The sequence below is a fragment of the Capra hircus genome, chromosome 11, assembly GCF_001704415.2.
Source record: "Capra hircus breed San Clemente chromosome 11, ASM170441v1, whole genome shotgun sequence".
Classification (NCBI taxonomy): domain Eukaryota; kingdom Metazoa; phylum Chordata; class Mammalia; order Artiodactyla; family Bovidae; genus Capra; species Capra hircus.
Window position 1 is genome coordinate 99,028,259 of NC_030818.1, and position 23,191 is coordinate 99,051,449.

General features: G+C 53.8%; 2 protein-coding genes across 3 annotated transcripts in view; one reads left to right on the forward strand and one right to left on the reverse strand.

Moving 5' to 3' along the window:
- CRAT (carnitine O-acetyltransferase) lies at nt 67-13,246 on the reverse strand. Of its 2 annotated transcripts, XM_018055947.1 has the most exons (15): nt 12,741-13,246; nt 10,919-11,059; nt 10,012-10,275; nt 7,454-7,572; nt 6,324-6,377; nt 5,601-5,766; nt 5,092-5,266; nt 4,508-4,686; nt 3,865-3,965; nt 3,405-3,524; nt 3,133-3,255; nt 2,909-3,044; nt 2,301-2,363; nt 1,411-1,548; nt 697-912 (listed from the first exon to the last, which is right to left on the reverse strand). In XM_018055947.1, the coding sequence occupies exons 2-15, from the start codon at nt 10,943-10,945 to the stop codon at nt 697-699; spliced, it is 1,881 nt and encodes a 626-aa protein (XP_017911436.1). In that variant the 5' UTR covers nt 10,946-11,059; nt 12,741-13,246. The 2 variants fall into 2 exon arrangements, with proteins under 2 accessions (XP_017911435.1, XP_017911436.1); XM_018055946.1 differs by lacking the exon at nt 10,919-11,059 and having other exon boundaries at nt 67-912.
- The window catches only part of PTPA (protein phosphatase 2 phosphatase activator), a 33,908-nt gene continuing 24,168 nt past the window's right edge, over nt 13,452-23,191 (forward strand). The window contains exons 1-2 of the mRNA XM_018055948.1: nt 13,452-13,787; nt 20,703-20,800. Coding sequence (XP_017911437.1) covers nt 13,757-13,787; nt 20,703-20,800 — 129 coding nt within the window. The 5' untranslated portion in view covers nt 13,452-13,756. The remainder of the gene's footprint in view (nt 13,788-20,702; nt 20,801-23,191) is intronic.

Sequence of the window (23,191 nt, forward strand, 5' to 3'; positions counted from 1 at the left end):
AAAGTCAGGGGAGGGCAGGGCCAGGCGCCTGCCCCGCCCTGCCTGCCTCCTCGGCTGAAACAACTCTTTACCAACACATTTCCCTTTTATTAACTGCCATGTAAGTTGTTATACAACCAGGACATGGTTCAGGAATCAAGCTGTGTGAAAGCAAGCGCACTGAGGTCCACTGAGCCACATCCTCAGAAGAGCAGGCGGATGGCGCTGCGATGCAGAATGGGCTTCCCCGCCACCAGCACACCTCGCCCCTGACCCCTCAGCTGTGGGGAGGCCTGGAGACTGCAGCTCCAGATAATTTCATCTCTAGGTCCTTGGGAGTTGAGGGATTGGGCTACAGACCTCAGCCTGGCTGTGCAGGCAACAGAAGCTGGGCAGAGCTGAGCTAGTGAGGAAGGGCCTGTCCAGTCCCCACCCTCATGGGGGCTGAGCTCAGCTAGTTCCTTTCCCAGGAGGAGGCCACTGTGAGTGAGACACTGGGTGCCCGGGCCGACCTCCTCTTCAGTTTCTGGACTCAGCCTGGGTGCTGGCGAAGACCCGTGAAAGGCACTCAGCTTGGGTCCGCAGGCCCTGCTGAAGGTGGCCGTCCCTGACTGAGATCTGTGGGGCCCAGGGGAAGAGGGAGCAAAGTAGTGGAGCCCAGTGGGTGGCGCAGCCCAAGGCGGGGTGGCTGTGGCACCGGCAGGCCAAGCAGCGGGCTCAGAGCTTGGCCCGGGGGTGGCTCTGGAGCAGAGCCCGCATGTCCAGGAGTGCCTTCTCCAGATAGTGCGCCAGGTGGACTGCATTGGTCTCGGCACAGCTGTTGTAGGCTGACACGGAGAAGTTGATGTGTGTCTCCATGGGGTTATAGCAGACGCCATAGCCGTCTGGCACCACGGGCCCAAAGAACATGACACAGTCTGTCTTGGCGGGGACCTAAGGATGGCACAGGACCAAGGCTCTCATCCCAGCCCCACGGTGCCACCAGCCTGCCTTCCACGTGGGCTCCCACCATGATCTGCCTGAGACGCCCTCTCCCTGTCTTCAGCAGATAGCTGACTCTCCTCAAGTCCTGAGGGGTGCAGTTCTGGTGACACCTCTCTACAGATTTCCCTGACATTCCCAGGGGGCTGTCACTGTCCTGCCTAGACTGTGAGCCCCTGGGGGCAGTATCCCAGTACCCTGCACAGGCTGGCCTAGATCAGATGTTCTTTAGCATCTGATCAGTGAGTGAATGAAGCCAAGGAAGAGGAGGGGTCCCGACTCCTTTTCAGCCTGCCAGAGGTGAAGGCAAGCCCCTGATCCCAGAATTCAGCTGCTTCAGGAGTGGCCTGTGTGAGTCACATCACCTCCAAGTGACTGTGTTTCGGACCTCGGTGCAGCCTCGCTGGCTTCTGTCCATCCCACCCCCCGGCAGTTAAGGCAGTGGCTCACCTGGCTGGTGGAGAGGTTGAAGTGCATGGCGATGGCATAGGAGGTATCCATGAAGATGTCGGGCATACTCACTAGGTCTTCGATGGCCTGAAGCTTCAGGCCCAGCAGGTGCCGGTCAAAGGCCTCCCCACGGATGGCCTGAGGGAGGGGAGCTGTCAGGAGCAGGGGCTGTAGCCCCACAAGTTGCCGCCCTCCCTAGGAGCCTCTGGTGGCGATGGCTCTTCCACTCACTGGCCCTCAGACCAGTGAGACCAGAGCAGCCAGGCAGGAAAGCTCTCACTTCACAGACGGGGAAACTGAGGGCTAGGGACTCCCCTGCCTCTAGGGAGGCCGGAAAGTACAGCCTAAGAGCACAGGCCTCCAGCTGGGTGGCCCGGCCCCATCCTGGCTGTGGGACCTCGGCTGGTCACTGACATCTTGGGGCCTCAGTGTCTTCATCTGTGAGATAGGACAATCACTGCACTCCCTCTGTGGGGCGGCACTGATCGAAGTAGCTGCCTGAGCATCACATGGGCAAAGCCTGGCGTGTGCAGGCACTCAGGGTTAGGCTGGGAACCGGACCTCCACCCCTGGACTGCAGCCCAAGCTGTCAGAAGGCAGGCGCCCTGTGGTCCGCTAGACTGTGCACACCCTCAGCATCCTGGGCTCTGGGGCAGCGGGAAGGGCGCCTGACACAACATCCAGAGACCAACCTGGGCCCAGGGCAGTTGCTGGGCCTCGCCTTCGTTTCTCCCACTGTAGAATGGGGATGTTCAGCATTGCTCCAAGTGCCCCAGTGCTTAGGGCAGGGGTGCCTGATGCTAAGGGGAGCAGCTATTTGCTGCAGGGATGGACAGGCCAGGGGGTCACACCCAGGGCCAAGGGAGCAGGGATGGGGGGTGCTGGCTCACCCGGTCGGTGTAGGCTCGGTGGGCCTGCACGGCCTTCCGCAGCAGCTCCACCTTCTTGTGCTCCTAGGTGAAGGGGAGAGGGCGCTGACGCTTCCTGTCCCTGCTCCCCCCTCAGGGGCCCACTCCCCACTCCAGGTTCTGTTCTCCCTGAGAGCACAGACTGGCCAGTCCCCAGCCAAGGCCTGACACAGGGCAAGTGCTCACTGCTGGTGGCTGGCCCTTGAACAACTCGGTTTAAACTGTGCAGGCCTACTTATATGAGGACTTCTGTCAAAAAACACAACAGTATGACACAGCCCACAGAGGGGAGGGCTGGACCTGCAGACACACAACCACAGACACAGAGAGCGACTATAAAGGGACACGGGGAGTTTCAACTGTGTAGTGCCCCGAACCCCCGAGTTGCTCAAGGATCCACTGGAGCTCCCTTTTCTCTTTGGCTGCCAGAAAGCTCCGCACCAATAAATCCATAGCTCCATCTTCCATGAGATGCCCAGTGTCCACCACAGGTCTGGAATATAGTAGATGCTCAACGTGCATTGACAGAAGGAGAAGGAAGGGAGAAAGGCTCGAACCCAGCTCTCCCACCCTTGCCCCCGACCTCTCACCGTTACACTGGGATCATCCATGGCCTTGACGAAGGTCAGCGAGTCCATGGAAGCCGAGCGGATGGTGTCGGTCCGGCCCAGGTGGAACATGCGCAGAGAGGCGCTTTCGTAGGTGGCGCAGGCCTGCCCATAGATCCTGGGTGGGAAAGGCGCTGAGCTCACCCCTGGAAGGTCCCTCCACCTGCCCCCAGGCTTCATCCTCCTTCCCAGGGTGTGGGGTGTACCTGTAGTAGGCCAGCTGCAGTGCCATCTGGATGAAGGCATCCGGGCTCAGCTTTTCCGATTTGGGGAAGTCCTTTCCAAAGTGGTGGAACACCATTACCGTGATGTCCAGGTCCTGGATCATGCTGGGGGTGGGGTGGGGGTGGAAAGTGAGGAGCAGTACCCAGCAGCCTCTGCCAACCCCACAGAGGGGCCGAGGGCAGTCTCCGAACCAGCAGGCACCATGGCGGACCTGGCTCTTGTTTTGGCTAGAGGAGCCCCTCCCAGCACTCACATGCTGAGGTTCTGCTTGGCCTTCTCAATGTCGCTCTTGATCTCGGGCGTGATGTTGAACCGCAGCTTCTTCGGCATGGGCAGGGGAACCATGGGAGACCGCACGAGTTCTGGCCTCTTCCTGCACAGGATGTGAGGTCTCAGTCTCCTACCAGGAGCCTCCAGAACCTGGGTCCATCCCCGGGATTACAATGGGGAGGAGGGAACCAGTCCAGGGAGACTCTTGGAGGAGGAGAAGGGACTTGTCCAAGGTCACCGAGCTGAGAAGTGGCAAAGCCAGAATGCAAATCCAGCTCTGATGGACTCTGAAACCCACGCCCCCTTCTGGCTTCCTCTGAAGAAGCACAGATTCCCAGCACAAGGGAGAAGGCCATTCCTCCTCTGAGAGCTCGTCTGTCAACTCTGTGTCACTGTCATCAGGAGTTGGAGAACTGGCTGGAGTGTGGGAGACCCACACTCACGTGAACTCAATGACGTGGTCCAAGAGGGAGACGATGGGGGGTCCCTCGGCCGCCGCATGCTCGTAGATGAGCCCACAGGCACCGTCTTCGGCCACGATGAACTGCAGGGGAGATGGGGTCCCTGACAGCTCTAGGCCCCAGCAGCCATTCTCCTGCAGGGTCCCCTGCTGGGGGGGGGTGCTCTGAACCATCTCAAACACTTCGGCTGACTTATTACTCTTATTCATAACAGCTAACACTCACCAGGGACTTTGGGACGCCTGTCCCAGGTCAGGCTAAGCACATCCTGTGCTCAGAGACCTTTCTGGGTCCTCGCACCTACCGTTCCCAGAAGTCCTACCACTACCCCATTTCACAGGTAAGAGGGAAAGTCAGGACCAAGACCGTGCCACTCAGCCTGGCCCCACATTCCAGGCTCTCCCTGATCACAGACGGATGTGTTGGAGGTGACAGGGGTTACTGGGCCAGGCTTGGGAAAGACAGCTAATTATAGCCTCGTCCACCTGCTGGTTTCCCCCTGCTTTACAAGCTGGGAAGCCAGGGACGCCAGAGTCCAGGGGAGGGACAGGAAGTCCTGAGGTGGCAGTGGGCTGAGCCTGGGTGCGGGTTGGGGGTGGGAGTCCTGGCCCTGCCAGCTCCTTACCTGCAGTGTCTTGTCGAACCAGCGGTTGCCGCTGTTGAGCTTGCTGCCGCCCCCGTGCAGCATCTGGCCCGCCACCTGGCTGCGGTACGTGTCTTCCGAGACCCGAGGCATGGGTGCGTCCAGGCACACGGTGAAAATGCTCCTCTGGATGGAGTGCACTGACTCCCGGTTCACCTTGTCTGTGGGGATGTGTATGTGTGGGGGGGCCGGTGAGGGTTAGGCCTGGGGAGGTCTCTAGAGTTTCCTTTAACAGGGCCCTGTAGCCCCAGACCACCCCATGAGGCACTGCTGCCCTCCTTCAGAAAACAGAAGCCCAGGTCACAGAGAGAGCCAGTAAGGCAGCTGGGGATCCAACACGGGAGTGGATTCTGGGGAAGATGCTCTTGCCCAACACGGGATTCGGAGGGGATGTGAAGGTGAGCTCCTCAGAGGATGCGTTCTCACTGCAACTTGCTACTGAACAGAAAGAAGAAACTAACAGAACCCAACGGAGGTTTTCCCTTATGTGCAATGGGGCCAACAGCGCCCGCTCTGAGTCAAGGGGATTCAGCATGACAGGGGTTGCTGGGGCCTGATGTGGGTACCTTTGATGAGGGTGCTGTAGGCCTTGGCCCAGGAGTTACGGTGGTTGGAGGTGAGGATGCCCACGGGCTCCTTGTTGGTTTGCAGTGACGAGTTCCAGACCTTCTCTAGCTGTGTGAAGATCTGATCCGAGGTCAGGGGTGTCCCATCGCTGTGGTACACATCCAACTCAAAAAACTGTCCGGGCACAGGCAGGTGGAGAGAAGGGGTTTTGTGGGGGCCTCAGACAGGCAGCGGTCACCTCCCAGCCCAGCTGAGGGGACGGCGTCAGGCCGAGGGCAAGGAAGGGGAGGAGATCCCTGCACTGCTCTCCCCGGGCTGACCAGGCCCTAACTCTTGCAGGCCTCCCCAGGGTCGGGGCCTGTCTGGATACCCAGTGGAGAGAAGAGGTCCAGGGCCTGCTTGTTCCAAGGGCACATGGGCAAGTGTGTTGGGGAAGCTGACTCTGAGCCCTGCCCTGCTTCTTCCTGCAACCATGTGGGGGTTGAACAGCTGCAGGGGGATCACCCACTTGGTAGTTATGCACCACGGTGATGTGCATAGGCGGCTTCTTGGTCCTGCTGAACTTGGTGACCAAATCCTGCTTGGGGCCCGGCACACGGCAGGACGATAGGATCTGATAGTACTGGTTCATGCACAGTGGCTTGCCCCCCAGGTACTCCACGGGCAGGGTCTCGCTGCAGGGGCAGAGGGACAGGGAGGTAGGTGGGATCCACAGGGAGCTCCTGGGTCTGGCTGCAGGCTGGGTTGGGCAGTGGGGCTCACACAAGCAGTGCTGGGCCCCTTGGTGCCCACCCCCCGCATTTAGCGTGGGAAGAGGGGAAGGGGGGTGGTTGTTGGAGGCCAACTGGGTCAGGAGGCCTGCGAGCCACCCTACTTGTGAGTCACCCTGGAAATTCCCTTCTCTTCTCTGGGCTTCACTTTGCCACAGGGAAGATGAAGCAGTGAGTCATCCCCTGGGGTCCCTTCTTCAGCTGGGACATCAATTCCAGGGATCTCTTGGGAGAGGGTCCCCTGGAGGAGGTCACGGTAGCTGGAGCTGAGAACTCAGGTGTCCCGATCCCCATGCTCTGCCTCCCCAATCCGCAAAGAGGCTAGGTCAGCAGGAAGTGAAAGCCACTGAGCTCTAGGCCTGCTCAGCAGTCAGGCAGGGGGTGGGGCTGGGCTGCTGGAGTGGCTGTAGTAATTAGGCGGTCCAGGTGGGAGGTGACAGGGTGGGGATAGGGCCACTCACTTGTCAATCATAGCCTTGAAATCCAACACGCCCTCGATTAATTTGGCAGCGAACCTGGAGGGACAAAGTAAAAATCCGAAGGCTGTGTGGACAGCCAGAAGGAGGTTGTTTCACTCCTCTCACTGCCTAAAGAGCCTGAAGAAGTTCAAGTGTAGAACCTGTATTTCTGTCTCACTCTGCATAATCTCTAGGGAAAGGGATTAGGGTGATGTGTTGGCCAAGCAATTGGCAGGACGTTGGTGCTACTGAGCAGCATGACTATGGCTGGCTCCATCCTCAGAGGGTCCAAGGCCCTGATTCACAGCCTGGAGCCTGGAAGGCCTTCACCCTGTTCTGAAGCATCAGTTAGGGAGGGACCTAGGACTGTGGGGGGAAGGCGAAGGGTGACTGGGGGGACAGTGGCTTGAGATGTCCCCCCTCTTAGATCTCTTCCTGTTTCTGGGCCTGTGTGTCCCCCAGGGCATCTCAGTCAACCTGCTCCTTCCTCCCTGAACCGTCTGGGCCACATCAACCATGCCTGACGCATGGGGGTGCTCCTGGCCCCCAACATGGGGACCGCTGGCTAGAGTTTCTGGGCTTGAACCCCTGGTCCTTCCTGGGGTGCCCTGGTCCCTTTAAAAGAAGCAGGTATGGCCCTGAGAGACTGACTAGTCCTTGGGCAGGAGATCTTGTCACTGGTATTTTTATCCCTGGTAAAACTGGAATAGAGGCCAAGGCAAAGTGACATGGCTGAATGTGGAAAACGGGACTGTGTACAAAGGTCACCCTTGTGGCCAGCTGAGGAAAGTGGGAAGGAAGAGGTCAAGTGCCAGAACTGGGGTGAGTGGTAGCCTCAGGTTTAGGGAAAGGGAGGAGTCCTACTCTGCAGTTTGGTGTTTAACAAGAGTCAGGAAGATTCTGCTTCATGTCCAGGTCAGTCAATCCTGAAAGGTGATCTTGGGCAGGTCCCTTCACTGCTCCTAACCTCAGTTTCCGTATCTATAAAACAGGGACGATGCTGCCTACTTCCTAAGGCTATTTGTGGGGATGAAAGATAATGAACAAGGCTGGGGCCCCTCTATTCTCCTGGGGGAAGTGGACATCAGGGCCCTGGGAAGGTCCAGAGCTCTGCCCCCACCTTGGTGACTCACCGGAGCTGGCCCTGCCGATCCACAAAGTCCTGCTTCGGCAGCATCACACCAGGGCTGGAGCAGATGACCAGGGGCTGGCGGTACTGGAGGTAGGCTGTTTTGAGCCACCAGTCGGACAGCTGGGGAAGGACCAGAGCCCGTGAGGAGGGATGGATGGGGACCTGGTTGCCCCTTCACTACCAGGGCCAACAGAGCTGGCTGGGTGCCCTCTGCCCTCTCTAGTGGGCACAGATTCTCAGACTGAATGCTCAGATCCAGAACCCCCCAGTCCTGTAAACCCAGCAGCAATCCATCCTCGTCCCTCTAATGGAGCCAGTCAGCATTAGCAAGGGGAATCAGGCAACACTCTCAAGGAAAAAAAGACTGGCAGGAAACCTGGGGTTGGGGGAAGAACAGCGGGAGAAATATCAGTCATTTTTTCCTTCTCTTCATTGACATATTTCAGGTCAATGACTTTAGTACTTTTAGAAAATAAAAATGTACGTCTGATAGAAAGGAAGCAAGAGAGAAAGTTATATGAAAACAAAGTCTGATAAGTAAGTTTCTGCCCATCTCAGGTGGGCATATTCTAGGGAAGCAGGAGCCCTCAGAAACCCTGATCCTCTGTGCCCTCAGCTTTGTTGCTGTCAGGCTAGGGAATGGACAGCCACTTGGATCTCAAGGTCAGGGCAATCTGGAACACAGTCCTGGACATTTCAGAGCCTCTGTAAAGACAGATCACTGTACTAGTGACAAGATGTAGGTGACTCTCTACTAGGCTGGCCACTCTCTGCCCAGGGTGGGGTATTTCCATGGATATGCAGCTAAAGGTTCCTGTCTTGGGACCTGCAGGTGACCATCATCCTTGAGCCTTATGTGCTGACAGCAATACTACCCCCACTACACACTCCCCCCAGCACAACCCTCTGTGGCAGGTCCTTCAATCCCTGGAGACTCAACCCCCACTGTGCTTCCTCATCTATCTTAAATGCAGTAGGACATGCCTCTTATCACATGGACTCCCCTTGGGAAACTGCTGGCCACTGGCCCCTGGCAAGGGGTGAACAAGGGCAATATGCCTGGGTCACACAGCAGGCCTGTAGGCAACTGCTGTCTGCTGATCTGTGACCTAGAGACATGGTCCCCGATCAGCCAGGCCCTCCTGTCTAGCTTGGAGCCTCTTTGAGCACTGCTGTGTGGCTCTTCGATCCATCTCCCTGGGCCACAGTTTTCTCATTTGTAGATGGGGAGGGGCAGATAGAAGCTCCCTCCCCTTGGGGACAGCCAGGTTGGGCTGCCCTTCAGCCAAGTGCCCCCACAGCCCTGGAGATCTCAGAGCCTCTGACCAGAGCTCTGGAATCCAGGGGAGCCCCTGCAGATGGCGGCATTCCCTCAGTGAAAATCTGCTGAGCAGGGGCAAAACCCTCCAGGGCCCGTGAGTGGAGACGGGCTGGTGCTCCCACTCTTTTAGCCAGATTAAGTCTGAAATAACAGTTCTGGCTACAAACAAAGTTGGAAAACTGCCAGATCCCAGATGCAGTAAGATTCCGACCTTACCGCAGGTTCGTCTCTGCTGGTGGCCGGCTCACGTCTCACACCTCCTCTCTGTGCAGCCCCTGCCCTTCCACCTGCTCCCTCACAGCGCCTCTCACTTTACAGGGCCAGACCCATCTCTGGTTCTCCATTCATCCCTGTCTCAATGGCCCTCCTTCCCTCCCTGCACAGAGTTGCTTTAGGCCTGGACTGTCCACCCCGCAGCCCCATCAGCAAGTGCCACCGACACCAAAACATATCCTGGACTGAATGACTTCCATCCTCTCCCCGCCAGCCTGCCCATGGGCTCCTGTTCCCACCTGCGCTTCCCTCCCACCAGCACAGGAGCCCTAAGTTCATGCTGGGTGTGAGATGAACACAGAAAAGTGCCCGGGGCACCAGCGCAGACACGCCTGCACACGCTGGACACAGCTTTGTGAAAGACTGAGACACAGAACCAGGACAGTCAGTCACTGTCAATACGATCACCCCACAGCCCCCTCCCACTGAGCTCCAGTCCAGGGGCTTCCCGGGACCCCCCACCCCTGCACCCCACTCCAGCCCCCGTCCCTGAACCCGCCAGCTGTCTCCACCTGTGCCTGCGCTGCCCCCTCTGTCTCACGCAGACCCAGCACCGCCTCTGCCCTGTCCTCCCTGCCCCTCTGGAGCGAAGAAGCTACTCTCCACCCTCACGCCTGCTCCATCCTCTCCACTTGAGAGAACTGCACTGCCTGATACGGCCTGGTCCCCTCACGCGTGTCCTCTCCCTGCTCTACTTGACTGTCAATGCCACCAGGCTGTTGACAATGTCCTTCTTGCTCACCCAGCACCCTGCTTGGTGCTGGGCACAGAGTAAGTGCTCAGGAAACTCCATGGTGCAAATGGATGTACCAGTGCAGCCTGTGTTGGAAAATTGGGGGTATGCAGCCAGCAACAGGCCACAGGAGGGGCGCTCACAACGACCCAGGCCTTCCGGGAGTGGTCCTGTTCCCCTCACCCTCCACATGCGCCAAAGGGACTGGTGTGCCCCCTGCTTTCTCACTCACCCAGTTCTCCATCTTCCTGGCCCTGCGTTCCAGCCCCTTCTGCAGGCGCTCCCCCACACCACCTGCTGTCTGGAACTCTTCCACCAGTTGCTTGGTTTGGGTCCATTCCTCCTCGCTCACGATGGGCTGCAGCGCCTTGAGATAATGGTCCAGGGTCTGCTGGAGCGGGGGCACAGGCAGCCGGGGGAGCGAGTCCTGGTGTGCCTTAAAGCGACTGGAAACCTTCATCAAGGAGGAGGGCTTGAGGAGGCCCAGGGGCTTCACCTGCAGGCAGCAGAACATCCTGCTCATTCTCTCACCAGCTCTGGGAGACCCTGGCGCTCCCAAGGCTGAAGTCCTGGGCACTTATGTGCCCATTCCTGGTGTCAGAGACAGCCTCTTGGGTGGGGCCTGCCCTGGTTTCCCAGCCCTCAGCTGTAGGTGTCTCCGCCTCTTAGGGGCCTGGAGATGCAGGTAGGGATGGGGGAGGGGCCACTGATCTTGGCAGGGCTCACAGGAACCAAGTCAGGATGGATGGCACCTGCCGGGGGCGGCAGAGATCAGAGGGGCCTCTCACCTGTTGGATGCATAGGGCCCCGCCTTTCTCACCCTGGGACGATGAGCCAGCCAGCTGGTGAGGTGATGGCTCCCTCCCGGAGGTCCCCACCTCCTTTTCTCCCACCCATACCAGGTTGAGAAATAGGAAGGAAGAAGAGAAAATTAGATAGAGCTAGACAATGACAGTACCTTTAGGATTTTTCCTGTCTGTGGGCTGGGGAGAGGGATGGCATGGGGACAGTGCTGTGCCAAGAGAGAGCTGAGTGGCCTGGCAGGAGGGTGAGAGTTGGCAGAGAGAGAGAGAGAGACAAGAAGGTCCAAGGCTGCTGGCAGCAGTGGGCAGGCAAGCAGCAGAGGCTCCATTTCATACCTTCTCTTTCTGCTGCCCGTTCTCCATGGCAGGACTGAGGTTCTGAGCCCTGTCTGTCTGCCTCTTGGGCTGGATCTCTAAGCCTAACTGTGCTACCAAGTGGGTGAGCAGAACCTAGCAAGAGGCAGCCACTTTCCCGGGCTGGAAAGAGAAGACAAGAGCCAAGATTCAGGGGGAGGCAGACGGGGTAGTGGCTGCAGCGGCTGTGGTGGCATCTGGGCTTGTGGTTGCCGCGGGAGCAGCTGCTCCATCCTCCCCAGCTTCCAGAAGTGGAGGAATGGAGAGCAGATGAGAGGGATAACGCTGTGCACTGGAGGAGAAGGAAACCTGGAAAATGTTTCCCTTTCTTCCCTGGATGGGTCCAGTGCCAGGGAGTCAGGCCAAGAGGTATTAAAACTCCACCTGCTGGAATGTGCATCGGTCTGTGTGATGAGGGAATACTTAGCTGGAGGACAGAAACTGCTTGACCACCAAGGTTATACTGTAACCGTGAATATGGTCCTGAACACTGGGGATGAAGCCTCCGAGGAGGAGACCCCGGGAAGGGGCAGCCAGTGAGCATTTTCCTCCAGGACATCTGGTTCCTTCTGGGCCACCCTTCCCCTAAAGTCTAGTTCTCTTGAGTCTAGTTCATTCAGCTGGGGGTTACCAGTAGAGACCTTTGGGCATTAAAAATAAACCAAAGAATGCTGGCTTTGGGATTGGGCTAGATTTGAGTCCCCTGACCAGGGAAGCTGGGCCAAGTCTCTTTTTGCCTCAGTTTTCCTGGCAGTGATCAGGTCATTAGGATGACCTAGAGGCCATCTGTGGGATGGGAACACCTTGCTGGCTCAGGTGGCGCCAGCAAGGAGGAGGTGGAACTCTGGGGCCCTGAAATATATGGAAAAGTCTCTGGGAAGGTAGATTAGTACCTCAGCCCTCGGGGCCTCGCAGTGTCTAAATATCCTTGGCAAAAACACAGGGAGATACAGAGATACACTAGGAGTAGAGAGGAGAGAGATCTAAACAGAGAGCAGTGCCACCTGCTCCAAGCTGCCCTGGGGAAGACTGGGGGTGGTGGTCGGGGTGGAAGGGTGGGGATTTGTAGATGCTAATCAAGTTGCGGGGAGGGGCTAGTGGAAGTCGGGGGCGTGGGGCTTCCGCCTGCCGTCTTCCGCCAATTTGGAGGACTTTCTGAGCAGCCCAGCTTGATGCCTTCACTGGAGTGGCTCTGGCCACACACAGTTCCCCAGGGACCATTTGATCAACCCAGGAAGGGTGACCAACTGGATGGGGTTGGAGAAGTGGCCGGGGAAGAAATGGCTCAGGCTGAGCCGTGGACAGGTGCGTGAGTCAGAGAGTAACCACGGGGAGACATTCCTGGTCTCTCCGCTCCTTGGTTCTGGGTCTGAGGGTGGCGGTGCGGCCCGAAGCCACGGTCCTCACAGGTAAAAAAAAAACAAACCAAAAAGATACACATTCTGTACACAACTAACAACGACAACAACAAAAGGGACAAAACCCCACACGCTAAGACTAAAATTACAATAAAACTGTTAACTTCATCCATTTCAACTTGGGTCGTTGGAATTTAGTGCCACAAAAAGCCTCCTGACCTTGAGCCTCAGTCTCCCCCTCTGCCAAACGGGGTTAGTCCATCTGCTGACCTCACCCCAGCAGCTCCTAGCTGGGTTGGACAACGGCCGCCGGGCCCCAGCACCTCGACGGCCGGTTTTCCCACTCGGGCGTAGCTACGTTGCTGGCCCCGTCCGCTGCCCGCCCGCCCGCCCGCCCGCCCGGCCCGCTCCAGGGCCCGCCAGGCCGGCTGCCCGGCCACACTCACCACGGTCCTGGCAGCGAATGCCAACATCTCTGCAGCCCGTCCGCGGACTCAGTCCGCTCCGTCCGACGCCCTGGGCAAGGTCCGCGCCGCCGCCGACGCCGCCGGTGGGTCGCTGCTAGAGCCTCCGGGCCAAGGTCGCCGAGTCACGGCCGCTAGCCGGTAGAGGCGGCCCCGCGCCCACCCACCGGGCCGGGCGGGGAGGGTGGCCCGGGAGAGGCGGACTCGTGAGGCGGGGCCTCGAGCCGGTTCCGGCCCCGGAGGCTAAGCCGCGAGCGCGGGGCGGGGCCGGGGCGTAATGAGCGGTTGGGGAACCCCACGAGGCGGTGGAGCCCGGGAAGAGGAGCAAGGCGGAGGCCGCCGTCCGGTTCGCCCTCTCCCACCTCCATTAAGGCGTCCACAAACTGTGGGAGGCAGTGGTGTGCACCCCCCTCAGTCATTTTGGTGGCGCTGCCCTCAGAGTGGTAGGAAAACACAACCATGTTGACAGAGGCAGGTCTTCTAATAGTCCTCGGGGTCGGGTCAGAGCCCGGCTCGAAGATGACAGACGGGGACCGCCCCGCAAAAGCATGGCGGCCGAGCTCCCAGCGCCCTCCTGGCAGGCGGTTGGCGCGTCGGGAGGCAAGCCGGCCTTTGGTGCGCATGCTCGCCGGCACCCCCACCAACATGGCCGCCGCCCCTCGCTGAGCGCACCGCCCCGAGCCGGCCGTTGGTGCGCATGCTCGCCGGCGCCCCGCACCAACATGGCTGCCGCCCCCCTCCCCCCCCCCCCCGCCCGCTGAGTGCGGCCGCCCCGAGCCGGCCGTTGCTGGGCATGCTCCCAGAGTGCCCCGCACCAACATGGCGGACGTCTTCACTGGGGTGACTTTAATTCTCAGTTTTCGGTTATAGCCTGCCGGGGCTCGTTTCTCTTCAGCCAGCCCTGAGCGCGTGGTGAGGCCGGGGCAAGGCGGGGTGGTGCAGGGGTGAAAGGGGAGAGGGTACGGCAGGCATCCCGGCCGGCTCCCGGCGAGAGAAAGATGGCTGAGGGCGAGCGGCAGACGCCGTCAGGTAGGGCGGTGGGGCCGGTGTGGAGTGGGGGCTCGGGGGCGGTGCTAGGCGTGGGGGCGGGGAAGGGGTGGTGGTGTGTGGGGGGCGCCTCAGCGAGGGGAAGCGGCGTTGGGGAGCTGGAGGACCTCGACGGGCAAACGCTCCTGGGGCCCCGAGCAGGAGCAAGAGTTGATCGGGCCCCCGAGTGGGAGGGTCCGGAGGGAGGGCAGGATCCCGAGGCTGAAAGGGGGTGGTGAGTGGGGCGTGACACCGGGACTCGGGGCGCCGGAGCGGCCCGAGGGGTCGGGTGGGCAGAGCCCCGCGGCCAGAAGGGGAGGCTTTCTCCACATCTGGGCTGTTCGGGCTCAAGTCAGCTCTTGAGCTGGTGGGGAAGCACCCCACCCCTACCCCACGGATGGGGGCTGCTGTCTTTATTAGACCCTGCCTTGGGGGTGGGGGCTGGTGCTCCGTGGGGCTTGCCTCGACCCCCTATGCCAGCCTGCCTCCGCTCCCTGACCTCCCCTTATCACCTCCCTTCTCTTCCCCTCGGAAAAAGGGACTCGAGTTTCAGTGGCTGAGAAGTTATCGAGACAAACTGCCCCTCGGTCGTCTAAGCCACTAATTTAAAAAGGCTGGTTGTGCAAGGAGACGAGTCACTTTTCTGGCATCATCTGCTATAAATTTTATTTACAGGCAGTGGTTTCTTTTTAGATTATTTCGAATAACTGGCATGGAGGTGATGGGGAAAGGATCCTCTTAGAGAGACCGGTTACCTAGGGGAATGGAAGGGTGTTTGCTGACCACTCCCCCTGCCTTGAGCTGAGGAGAACTGACAATAGATGACTTTTACATTCTCTCAGAGGTGTAAATAGGTTGTCCAAACAGTTATTTCAAAACAGCTAGTGTTTTGAAACCATTCTATATTCCTTCTACCCTGGCTTGCCTTTTATAATCTCTGGGAAGGTCTCAGGAGGGAGAAATTTTGAAGATCAAAGAGGTATACCCTTGCACCCCCCACCCCCCCTACCCTCCACACACACGCGCGCACACACACACACACAGACACACACACACACACAGACACACACACATAAAAGAACATTGCCAGGGCTTCCTTGGTGGCTCAGATGGTAAAAGGGTCTGCCTGCAGTGTGGGAGACTCTGGTTTGATCCCTGGCTCAGGAAGTTCTCCTGGAGAAGGAAATGGCAGCCCACTCCAGTACTCTTGCCTGGAAAATCCCATGGATGGAGGAGCCTGGCAGGCTACAGTCCATGGGGTTGCAGAAGAGTTGGACAAAGAGTTGGGTATGGTCTGTCAAGGCAACTAAAACCAGACATTTATTTTACTTGGTACAGAACTTCTGTGCATATGTCCTTAGGAGTTCTGGTAATGGCATCAGGGTATATAAGGCAACCAGAATTATCAGTGAGATGAATGTGTCCCTGAAGATGGGTGGCGGGAGGTGTAGGGGCGAGAACCTAGGCACTGAGATAGAGGTGGGCTCAGGGAATTCTGTATGTCTGAGAAGGTTCAGGTTCCCAGGAGGTGGTCCTTCTTTGAAGTTTGAAACTCAGGATGTTTAGGAACAAGTAGTAGAAGAACTGCTTAACTCAGTGTAGTGATAAAAACCTTGAATTTTGGAGTTACATTAACTTGGCTCTACCTGGCAAGCTGCGGCCTCTGTGAGCCTGTTTCCTTATTTCTTCTTGGCAGGGATGATGCAGGCAAATCGTGGGACGTGGTGGCAGTCAGTAAAGGTGGTTTGAGTTGAACATATAGACAGATTCCCAAATGGTAGATGGTAATATACTCTTTAGGGTTTTTAGGAACATCTCTAAAACCCTGGATATTTCCATCTTATACTGAGAAGTTGTTGGGGATCCAGCTTGTGCTATGTCACCTTTGTCAGAGAAGGAATAATCTGAGGCTAGAGAAATTGGATCTGACCTCACTGATCATAGTTTCAAGTCTGAAGGCTTTTTTTTTTTTTTTTTTTTAATTTGGAATTACACGTTCTGGTGCTTGTGTATGTGTTTCATCAGTGATTTGATGCAAAACTTCCAAGTAGCTTTTCCTCTGAGAACAGGACCCTGTGAAATAATGTCAGGAGGGTTCTTCCCTTGCAGAGAGGAACAGTTCTCTCAAATTTAGAAAAGGGCTCTGTTCCCAAGGATCATTTGCAAATAGATAATTTGAAATGTGGAATACATTTTCCAAAAAAACAATGTGGTTAGGTCACTGACCTGACCTAAAAAGCTTTAAATTTAGCATCTTACTTGAAGCAGCAATTTGCTAATAGTAGGGTCATCAATTTGAGGTTCTTGGGAACAGGACTTGCTAACCAGGTGGGCTGAAGAAAAAGAGTTTCTGGTCTCTTTTTTTTTTGGCCCTGGGTTGAATTTGAATTAGGCAGAGCTTTGCCTTACTCTCATCCCCCTTTCTCTTTAGGTCTCCAGGCTTCCTGGGACATTTCCTTTCGTCAAGGCCACTCCAGGAAGGCTCTAGTCCCCCAGATGTCACATGTTCTAGAACCTACTTAGAACTTTGTTCCCTTTGTTCATGTAACTAATGTAAGCTAGGTTTTAGGAGGATGGCATTGGGACAGATTTATATTACATTGTGAGTGACTGATAGTCTATCACTCTTCTTGGAAAGTTTTCATTTTCATTTGTTTATTAAAACTATTTTTTGAGAGTTTTCATTTTTATTTGTTTACATTTTTATTTGGCTGCGTTGGGTCTTCGTTGTGGCATGCAGGCTTAGTAGTTGTGGCTTAAGGGCTTAGTAGCCCTGGGATGTGAGATTTTAGTTCCTCGACCAAGGATCAAACCTGCATCACCTGGGTTGGAAGGCAGATTCTTAACCACTGGATCACCAGGGAAGTTTTGAGAGTTTTCATTTTTAAAGGAAGGGTCTTACTAATCTGACACACTTCCAATAGTAGATTCAGGCCCACAACTCCCAACCTACAAAATAGGTGTATTTGGAATTCACAGTTTTTCAGATTTCAGGAGGCAGTGTTCCATAATCAAACAGAAAGATCCATGCAGCAAAACATAAACTCCAGCTAAATGGGATGCACACGTTACTCTGTTTTTCTTTCCCTAGCTCCTGAAAATATAGAAAATCCATTTAAAATAGTTTACTTATGATTACAAAAGTATCATAATGCTAGTTTTTAATAGTAATATGTAGCTTAGAAAGTGGAAGTCCTTTATAAATCTTACCTCCTGGAGATGACAACTATTAACTTTGGTGTTTAACTGTTTAGATTTTTCTAAGGCATGAGCTGATAGGTATATGTATTGTTAATGTTCGTATGTAAATAGTTTTTTTTAACAACAGTAAGATTATATTGTATATAGTATGTTGTTGAAGTTCAGTTGCTAAGTCCTGTCCACCTCTTTGTGTCACTGTGGACTGTGGCACACCAGGCTTCCCTGTCCTTCACTCTCTCCTGGAGTTTGCTCAGATTCGTGTCCGTTGAGTTGGTGATACCATCCACCCATCTCATCCTCTGTTGCCCCCTTCTCCTCCTGCCCTCAATCTTTTCCAGCATCAGGGTCTTTTCCAGTGAATCAGCTCTTCCCATCAGGTGGCCAAAGTATTGGAGCTTCAGTTTCAGCATCAGTCCTTCCAGTGAATATTCAGGATTGATTTCCTTTAGGATTGATGGTTTGATTTCCTTGCAGTCCAGGGGATTCTCGAGAGTCTTCTCCAGCACCACAATTTGAAAGCATCAGTTCTTCGGTGCTCAGCCTTCTTTGTGGTCCAATGCTCAGATGTGTAAGTGACTACTGGAAAAACCATAGCTTTGACTATACAGACCTTTGTCAGCAAAGTGATGTCTCTGCTTTTTAATATGCTGTCTAGGTTAGTCATAGCTTTGCTTCCAGGGAGCAAGTGTCTTAATTTCATGGCTGCAGTCACTGTCTGCAGTGATTTTGGAGCCCAGGAAAAGAAAATCTGTCATTGTTTCCACTTTTTCTCCATCTATTTGCTATGAGATAATGAGACTGGATGCTGTGATCTTAGTTTTTTGAATGTTGAGTTTTAAGCCAAGTTTTTCACTCCCCTCTTTTTTGATGCAGATGACACCACTCTAATAGCAGAAAGCAAAAAACTAAAGAGCTTCTTGATGAGGGTAAAAGAAGATTGATTTCAGGATTGATTTCCTTTAGGATTGATGGTTTGATTTTCACTCCCTTCTTTTTTGATTTCCCCCCTTTTTTGATCACCTGGGTTGAAGCTCTTTAGTTCTTTGCTCTCTGCCATTAGAGTAGTGTCATCTGCATATCTGAGGTTGTTGATATTTCTCCCAGCAATCTGGATTCCAGCTTATGATTCTTCCAGCCCAGAATTTCTTTTTATATACTCCGCATGCAAGTTAAACAGGGTGACAATATATAGCCTTGACCTACTCCTTTCCCAGTTTTGAACCAGTCTGTTGTTCCATGTTCGGTTTTAACTATTGCTTCTTGACCTGCATACAGGTTTCTCAAGAGACAGGTAAGGTGGTCTGGTATTCCCACCTCCTTAAGAATTTTCCACAATTTGTCGTGATCCACTCAGGCTTTAGTGTAGTCAATGAAGCAGAAGTAGATGTTTGTCTGGAATTCCTTTGCTTTTTCTGTGATCCAATGGATATTGGCAGTTTGGTCTCTGGTTCCTCTGCCTTTTCTAAATCCAGCTTGTACGTCGGGAAGTTCTTGTTTTACGTACTGTTGAAACTTAGCTTGAAAGACTTTAAGCATTACCTTGCTAGCGTGTGAAATGAGTGCAGTTTATGGTAGTTTGTACTTCCTTTGGCATTCCCTTTCTTTGGGATTGGAGTGAAAACTGACCTTTTCCAGTCCTGTGGCCACTGCTGAGTTTTCTCATTTTTCTGGCATATTGAGTGCAGCACTTTCACAGCATTATCTTTTAGGATTTGAAATAGCTCAGCTGGAATTCTGTCACCTCCACTAGCTTTGTTTGTAGTAATGCTTCCTAAGGCCCACTTGACTTCACACTCCAGAATATCTGGCTCTAGGTGAGTGACCACACCATCATGATTATCTGGGTCATGAAGATCTTTTTTGTACAATTCTTCTGTGTATTCTTGCCACCTCTTAATCTCTTCTGCTTCTGTTAGGTCCTTACTGTTTCTGTCCTTTATTGTGCCCATGTTTGCATGAAATGTTTCCTTGATACCCAGTTTTTTTTTGAAGAGATACTAGTCTTTCCCGTTCTGTTGTTTTCCTCTATTTCTTTGCACTGTTCACTTAAGGCTTTCTTATCTCTTCTTTCTATTTTCTGGAACTCTGCATGCAGTTGAGTATATCCTTCCCTTTCTCCTTTGCCTTTTGTTTCTCTTCTCAGCTATTTGTAAGGCCTCCTCATTCAACCACTTTGCCTTCTTGCATTTCTTTTTCTTTGGGATACATTTGGTCACCACCTGCTGTACAGTGTTACCAACCTTTGTCCATAGTTCTTCAGGCACTCTGTCTTCCAGATTAATCTGTTGAATCTATTCATTACCTCCACTGTATAATCATAAGGGATTTGATTTAGGTCATACTTAAATGGTCTAGTGGTGTTCCCTGCTTTCTTCAATTTAAGTCTGAATTTTGCAATAAGGAGCTCATGATCTGAGTCACATTCAGCTCCAGATCTTTTTTTTTGCTGACTGTTTAGAGCTTCTCCATCTTTGGCTGCAAAGAATATATTCAGTCTGATTTCGGTGTTGACCATCTGGTGATGTCCATGTGTAGAATCATCTCTAGTGTTGTTGGAAGAAAGAGTTTGCTATGACCATTGTGTTCTCTTGGCAAAACTCTGTTAGGCTTTGCTCTGCTTCCTTTTCCATTCCAAGGCCAAACTTGCCTGTTACTCCAGTTATCTCTGGACTTCCTGCTTTTGTGTTCTAGTCCCCTGTGATGAAAGGATGTCTGTTTTTGGTGTTAGTTCTAGAAGGTTTTGTAGGTCTTCATAGACCTGTTCATCTTCTTTGGCATTAAGGGTTGGGGCATAGACTTGGATTACTGTGAAGTTGAATGGTGCAGTTTTATTTCTTCAATTATTAATAATTTAGGCTGTTTTTCTCATGTCAGTAATTTAGATTTTATTCTTTTCAAAAAGCCAGGAAGATTTCCATCATGTGGGCATATCATTATTAACCTGTCACCTTATTGATTGATTGATAGGTTGTTTCTGATTTTTTCGATGTAGTAAGCACTTTTATATATGTCTTTGTCTATTTTTGAGGGCACATCTGTAGAGTTGATTCCTACTGTTGGCTTATATGGGTGTATAAGCCATATGGCTTATGTGGGTATAGTTTTACTTCAAGAGATAGCACCGAGTTGCCCCCTCAGCAGAATCTACCATCTAAGGCTCTACCAGCAGTACAGGAGCATTCCTCTCTCCCCATCCCCAATCAGTGCCAGATGTTTTTAATCTGCCGACCTGATTTAGAAAAGCAGTCTCATCTGATTTCCATTTCATTGCTTATTCGGGATGTTGGTAATTTTAAAATTTTGTTTATCTGCCATTTTTTTTCTTCTTCTTTGAGTTGCCTGTTTATGTCTAAAAGGTCAGCTTGGCTTTACTTTTCTAACCTTTCTGCCTGGCTGGAGAGCAGGAGGAGAGAGCATGGCAGAGCCACTGGACATATCAGTTGTTGAGGGCACTGCCAGCACTGCCCAGCTCCTTGCAGACAGAGTAAGGGGAGACAGGAAGCCAGTGAGTTTGGCTTAACAAGCCAATACTTAATCCTGGGAGTACATGTCTGGTTATGCAAGGGCTTGGGTGTTGGTTTAAAAGTGTGTGTGTGCGTGTGTGTGTGTGTGTGTGTGCGCGCGCGTGTGTGCGTGCATGCGTGCGTGCATGCGTGTGTGTGTGTTGGGAGGGGAGGATTTTATTTATCTGATTGCTTTCTCATTTTCTTTGTCAAGATTCTTCAGAGGATGCCCCTCCCACCACTCAGAACTTCATCATTCCAAAGAAAGAGATCCACACTGTTCCAGATATGGGCAAATGGAAGCGTTCTCAGGTACCAGTGGTGTCTGCACTATGGGTTCAGACCTGGCATGAGAGACTTGGGCTTTTTCAAAGTGAATTTCTAGGCTCGGGTGGGGCTGTGAGCTCTTGACCCTTCTTGTTTTTGGAGCCAGAGCTGTCTAGAAGCTAAGGAAAGAAGTGACAGGGGAGCTGGCTGTCTCTTCCTGCTCAGGGACAGTACACAGTGTTCTTTAGTGGGAAGGTCTCTGGGAGCCAGGGTGAAGACAGCCATGGAGAGTTCTGCTCCTGGTTCTTGTAGGCCATTGCCCCTTGGGTGTTACTGTATTGATTGCACATCTGAAATGGTAGATCCCTTTGATGTTTGGTTCCAAGTAATAGCAGGTCTGGGAGTCAGCATATCATATGGAGAGGAGTGCTAAGTTGACATAGTTGCTAAGTCGTGTCTGACTCTTTGGCGACCCTGTAGACTGTAGCGCGCTAGGCTCCTCTGTCCATGGGATTTCCCAGGCAAGAATACTGGAGTGGGTTGTCATTTCCTACTCCAGGGGAATCTTCCTGACCCAGGGGTTGAACTTGTATCCTGCTTTGGCAGGCGGATTCTTTACCATCTGAGTTGCCAGCGAAGTCCCAGGCCAGAGAGGTGGCTGAGCCTAAAACACCAGGGAACTGGGATCCCAGCTAGCCTTCTGCACTTCATCCCTGGGGTAGGCAGAAGATAACAGCTTGTACCTGCCAGGCTTCTGGTACAGGCTGTGAAAAAGACTGGGACTATGAAAAAGAAAGCCAATTTCAAGTTCTCAGGAGTGGCCTTGGGTCCAGCTGCTTTCAGTTGCCTGTACCTGGTCTGGGCAGGTGGGGCGGGAAGTGTTGCTTGTGCAGAAGGGTGGCCGGGGGTCCTGGCGAGCTTGGCAGGTTCTCTGTGAGGAGTCTACTGTGTTGACCTTGAGCCCAAGCCCTGCTGCCGCCGTGTCCTGGCCTCTCTGGGGCTGTGGCCACACAAGCCTACCTGGCTCCTCTTTCACAAGCCTGCCCTTTGAGTATCAGGGGATGGTTATCATGTCTTTTCTGAGTTGTCGTCTTCCCCAGGTCTTCACCAGGATAAACACCTGAGGCCCTTAGCTATTGGAAGGTGTGGCTCTAGGCCTTTCATCATCTTGTTTGTTGGCCCTCAGTTTCTCAGCCTCAGCACTACTGACTTTGATAGATAATCCTTTGTCATAGGGGCTGTCCTGTGCACTGTAGGATGTTTCATAACACCCCAGCCTCTTCTTACTCCATGCCAGTAGCAGCTCTCCTCCTGCTTACCACAACCAAGAACGTCTCCAAGCACGTGGGAAGTCTCCTGGGAGCCATCTTGTCCAGGTTGAGGCCCACTGTTCTTCTCTTCCCTGAACCTGCAGGGTTGTCTGAATCCAAATGTGGCTGTAGTTTCTTGCTTTCCCCTGGATGTTCTCCAAAAGAGATGGGGTATTTATAATGTGCCAGGTACTTTAGCTCATTTAATTGCCACAGAAAACCTGGGAGGTGGACTCTGAGGTCATCTCCATTTTGAAGGTGAGAAAACTGAGGCCAGGAGGTGAAGACGCTTAGCCTGGTGGCACAGTCACTGGTTGAGGTGAGACTCCAGAGAGTCACCCCCATGACTCAGAGCCCCAGGGGCTGAGCTGCTGGGCTCTAGGCCACAGGTTGCAGCCTAACCTGACCCTCCTGTTTTTGTAAGTAAAGTTTTATTGGAAAACAGCCCTGCTCATTTAATTTACGTGTTGTTTATGCTTACTTTCATTCTGTAAGAGCAGAGTTGAGAATTTGTGAACCGGAACATGTGGCCCTTGGAGCCTAAAATATTGACTCTCTGGTGCTTTGCAAGTGGTTTGCTCGTCCTGCTCTAGGCACCCACACTTCTTGGGAAGTGTGTTTTGACTAAAGCCTGATGGAAGTCTTTTACTTGCTCTGAAGCTCATCGATCAAATGTGTGAAACTGCTGCAGCCAGACAGGGGGCTGTGTGTTGACCACAGCGCTTCACCAGGCGGCAGACGGAGTGCAGCGGCCAGGAGCTTGGGGCTGGAAGCTCAGGGCTGCCTTGTTCTCTTCTTGTGACTTAGGCACAGCGCCTAACTGGGCCAAGCGTCCGTTTCCTCTACCATAAAATGGGGTTCGTTCGGGGCTCAAATGATGGAAAGCCAGAAAAGCGCGTGGCCCAGTGCTCACGGGGGTGCAGTGAGCTTTACGGAGCTGTAGGCATGACAGTTATTGCTGATGGTGTGGGCAGAAACTTCTCAGTCATGTTCACAAGTCTTAGTCACCGAGAGCCCTGGAGCCATGTGGGAACAGTGACCGTGGCAGCGACACGCCCTCGTGCGGCTGCTGCTTGCATCCTGGTGTGCTTCGCGGGGCCGGCGCAGTCAGGACGAGGACTCAGGC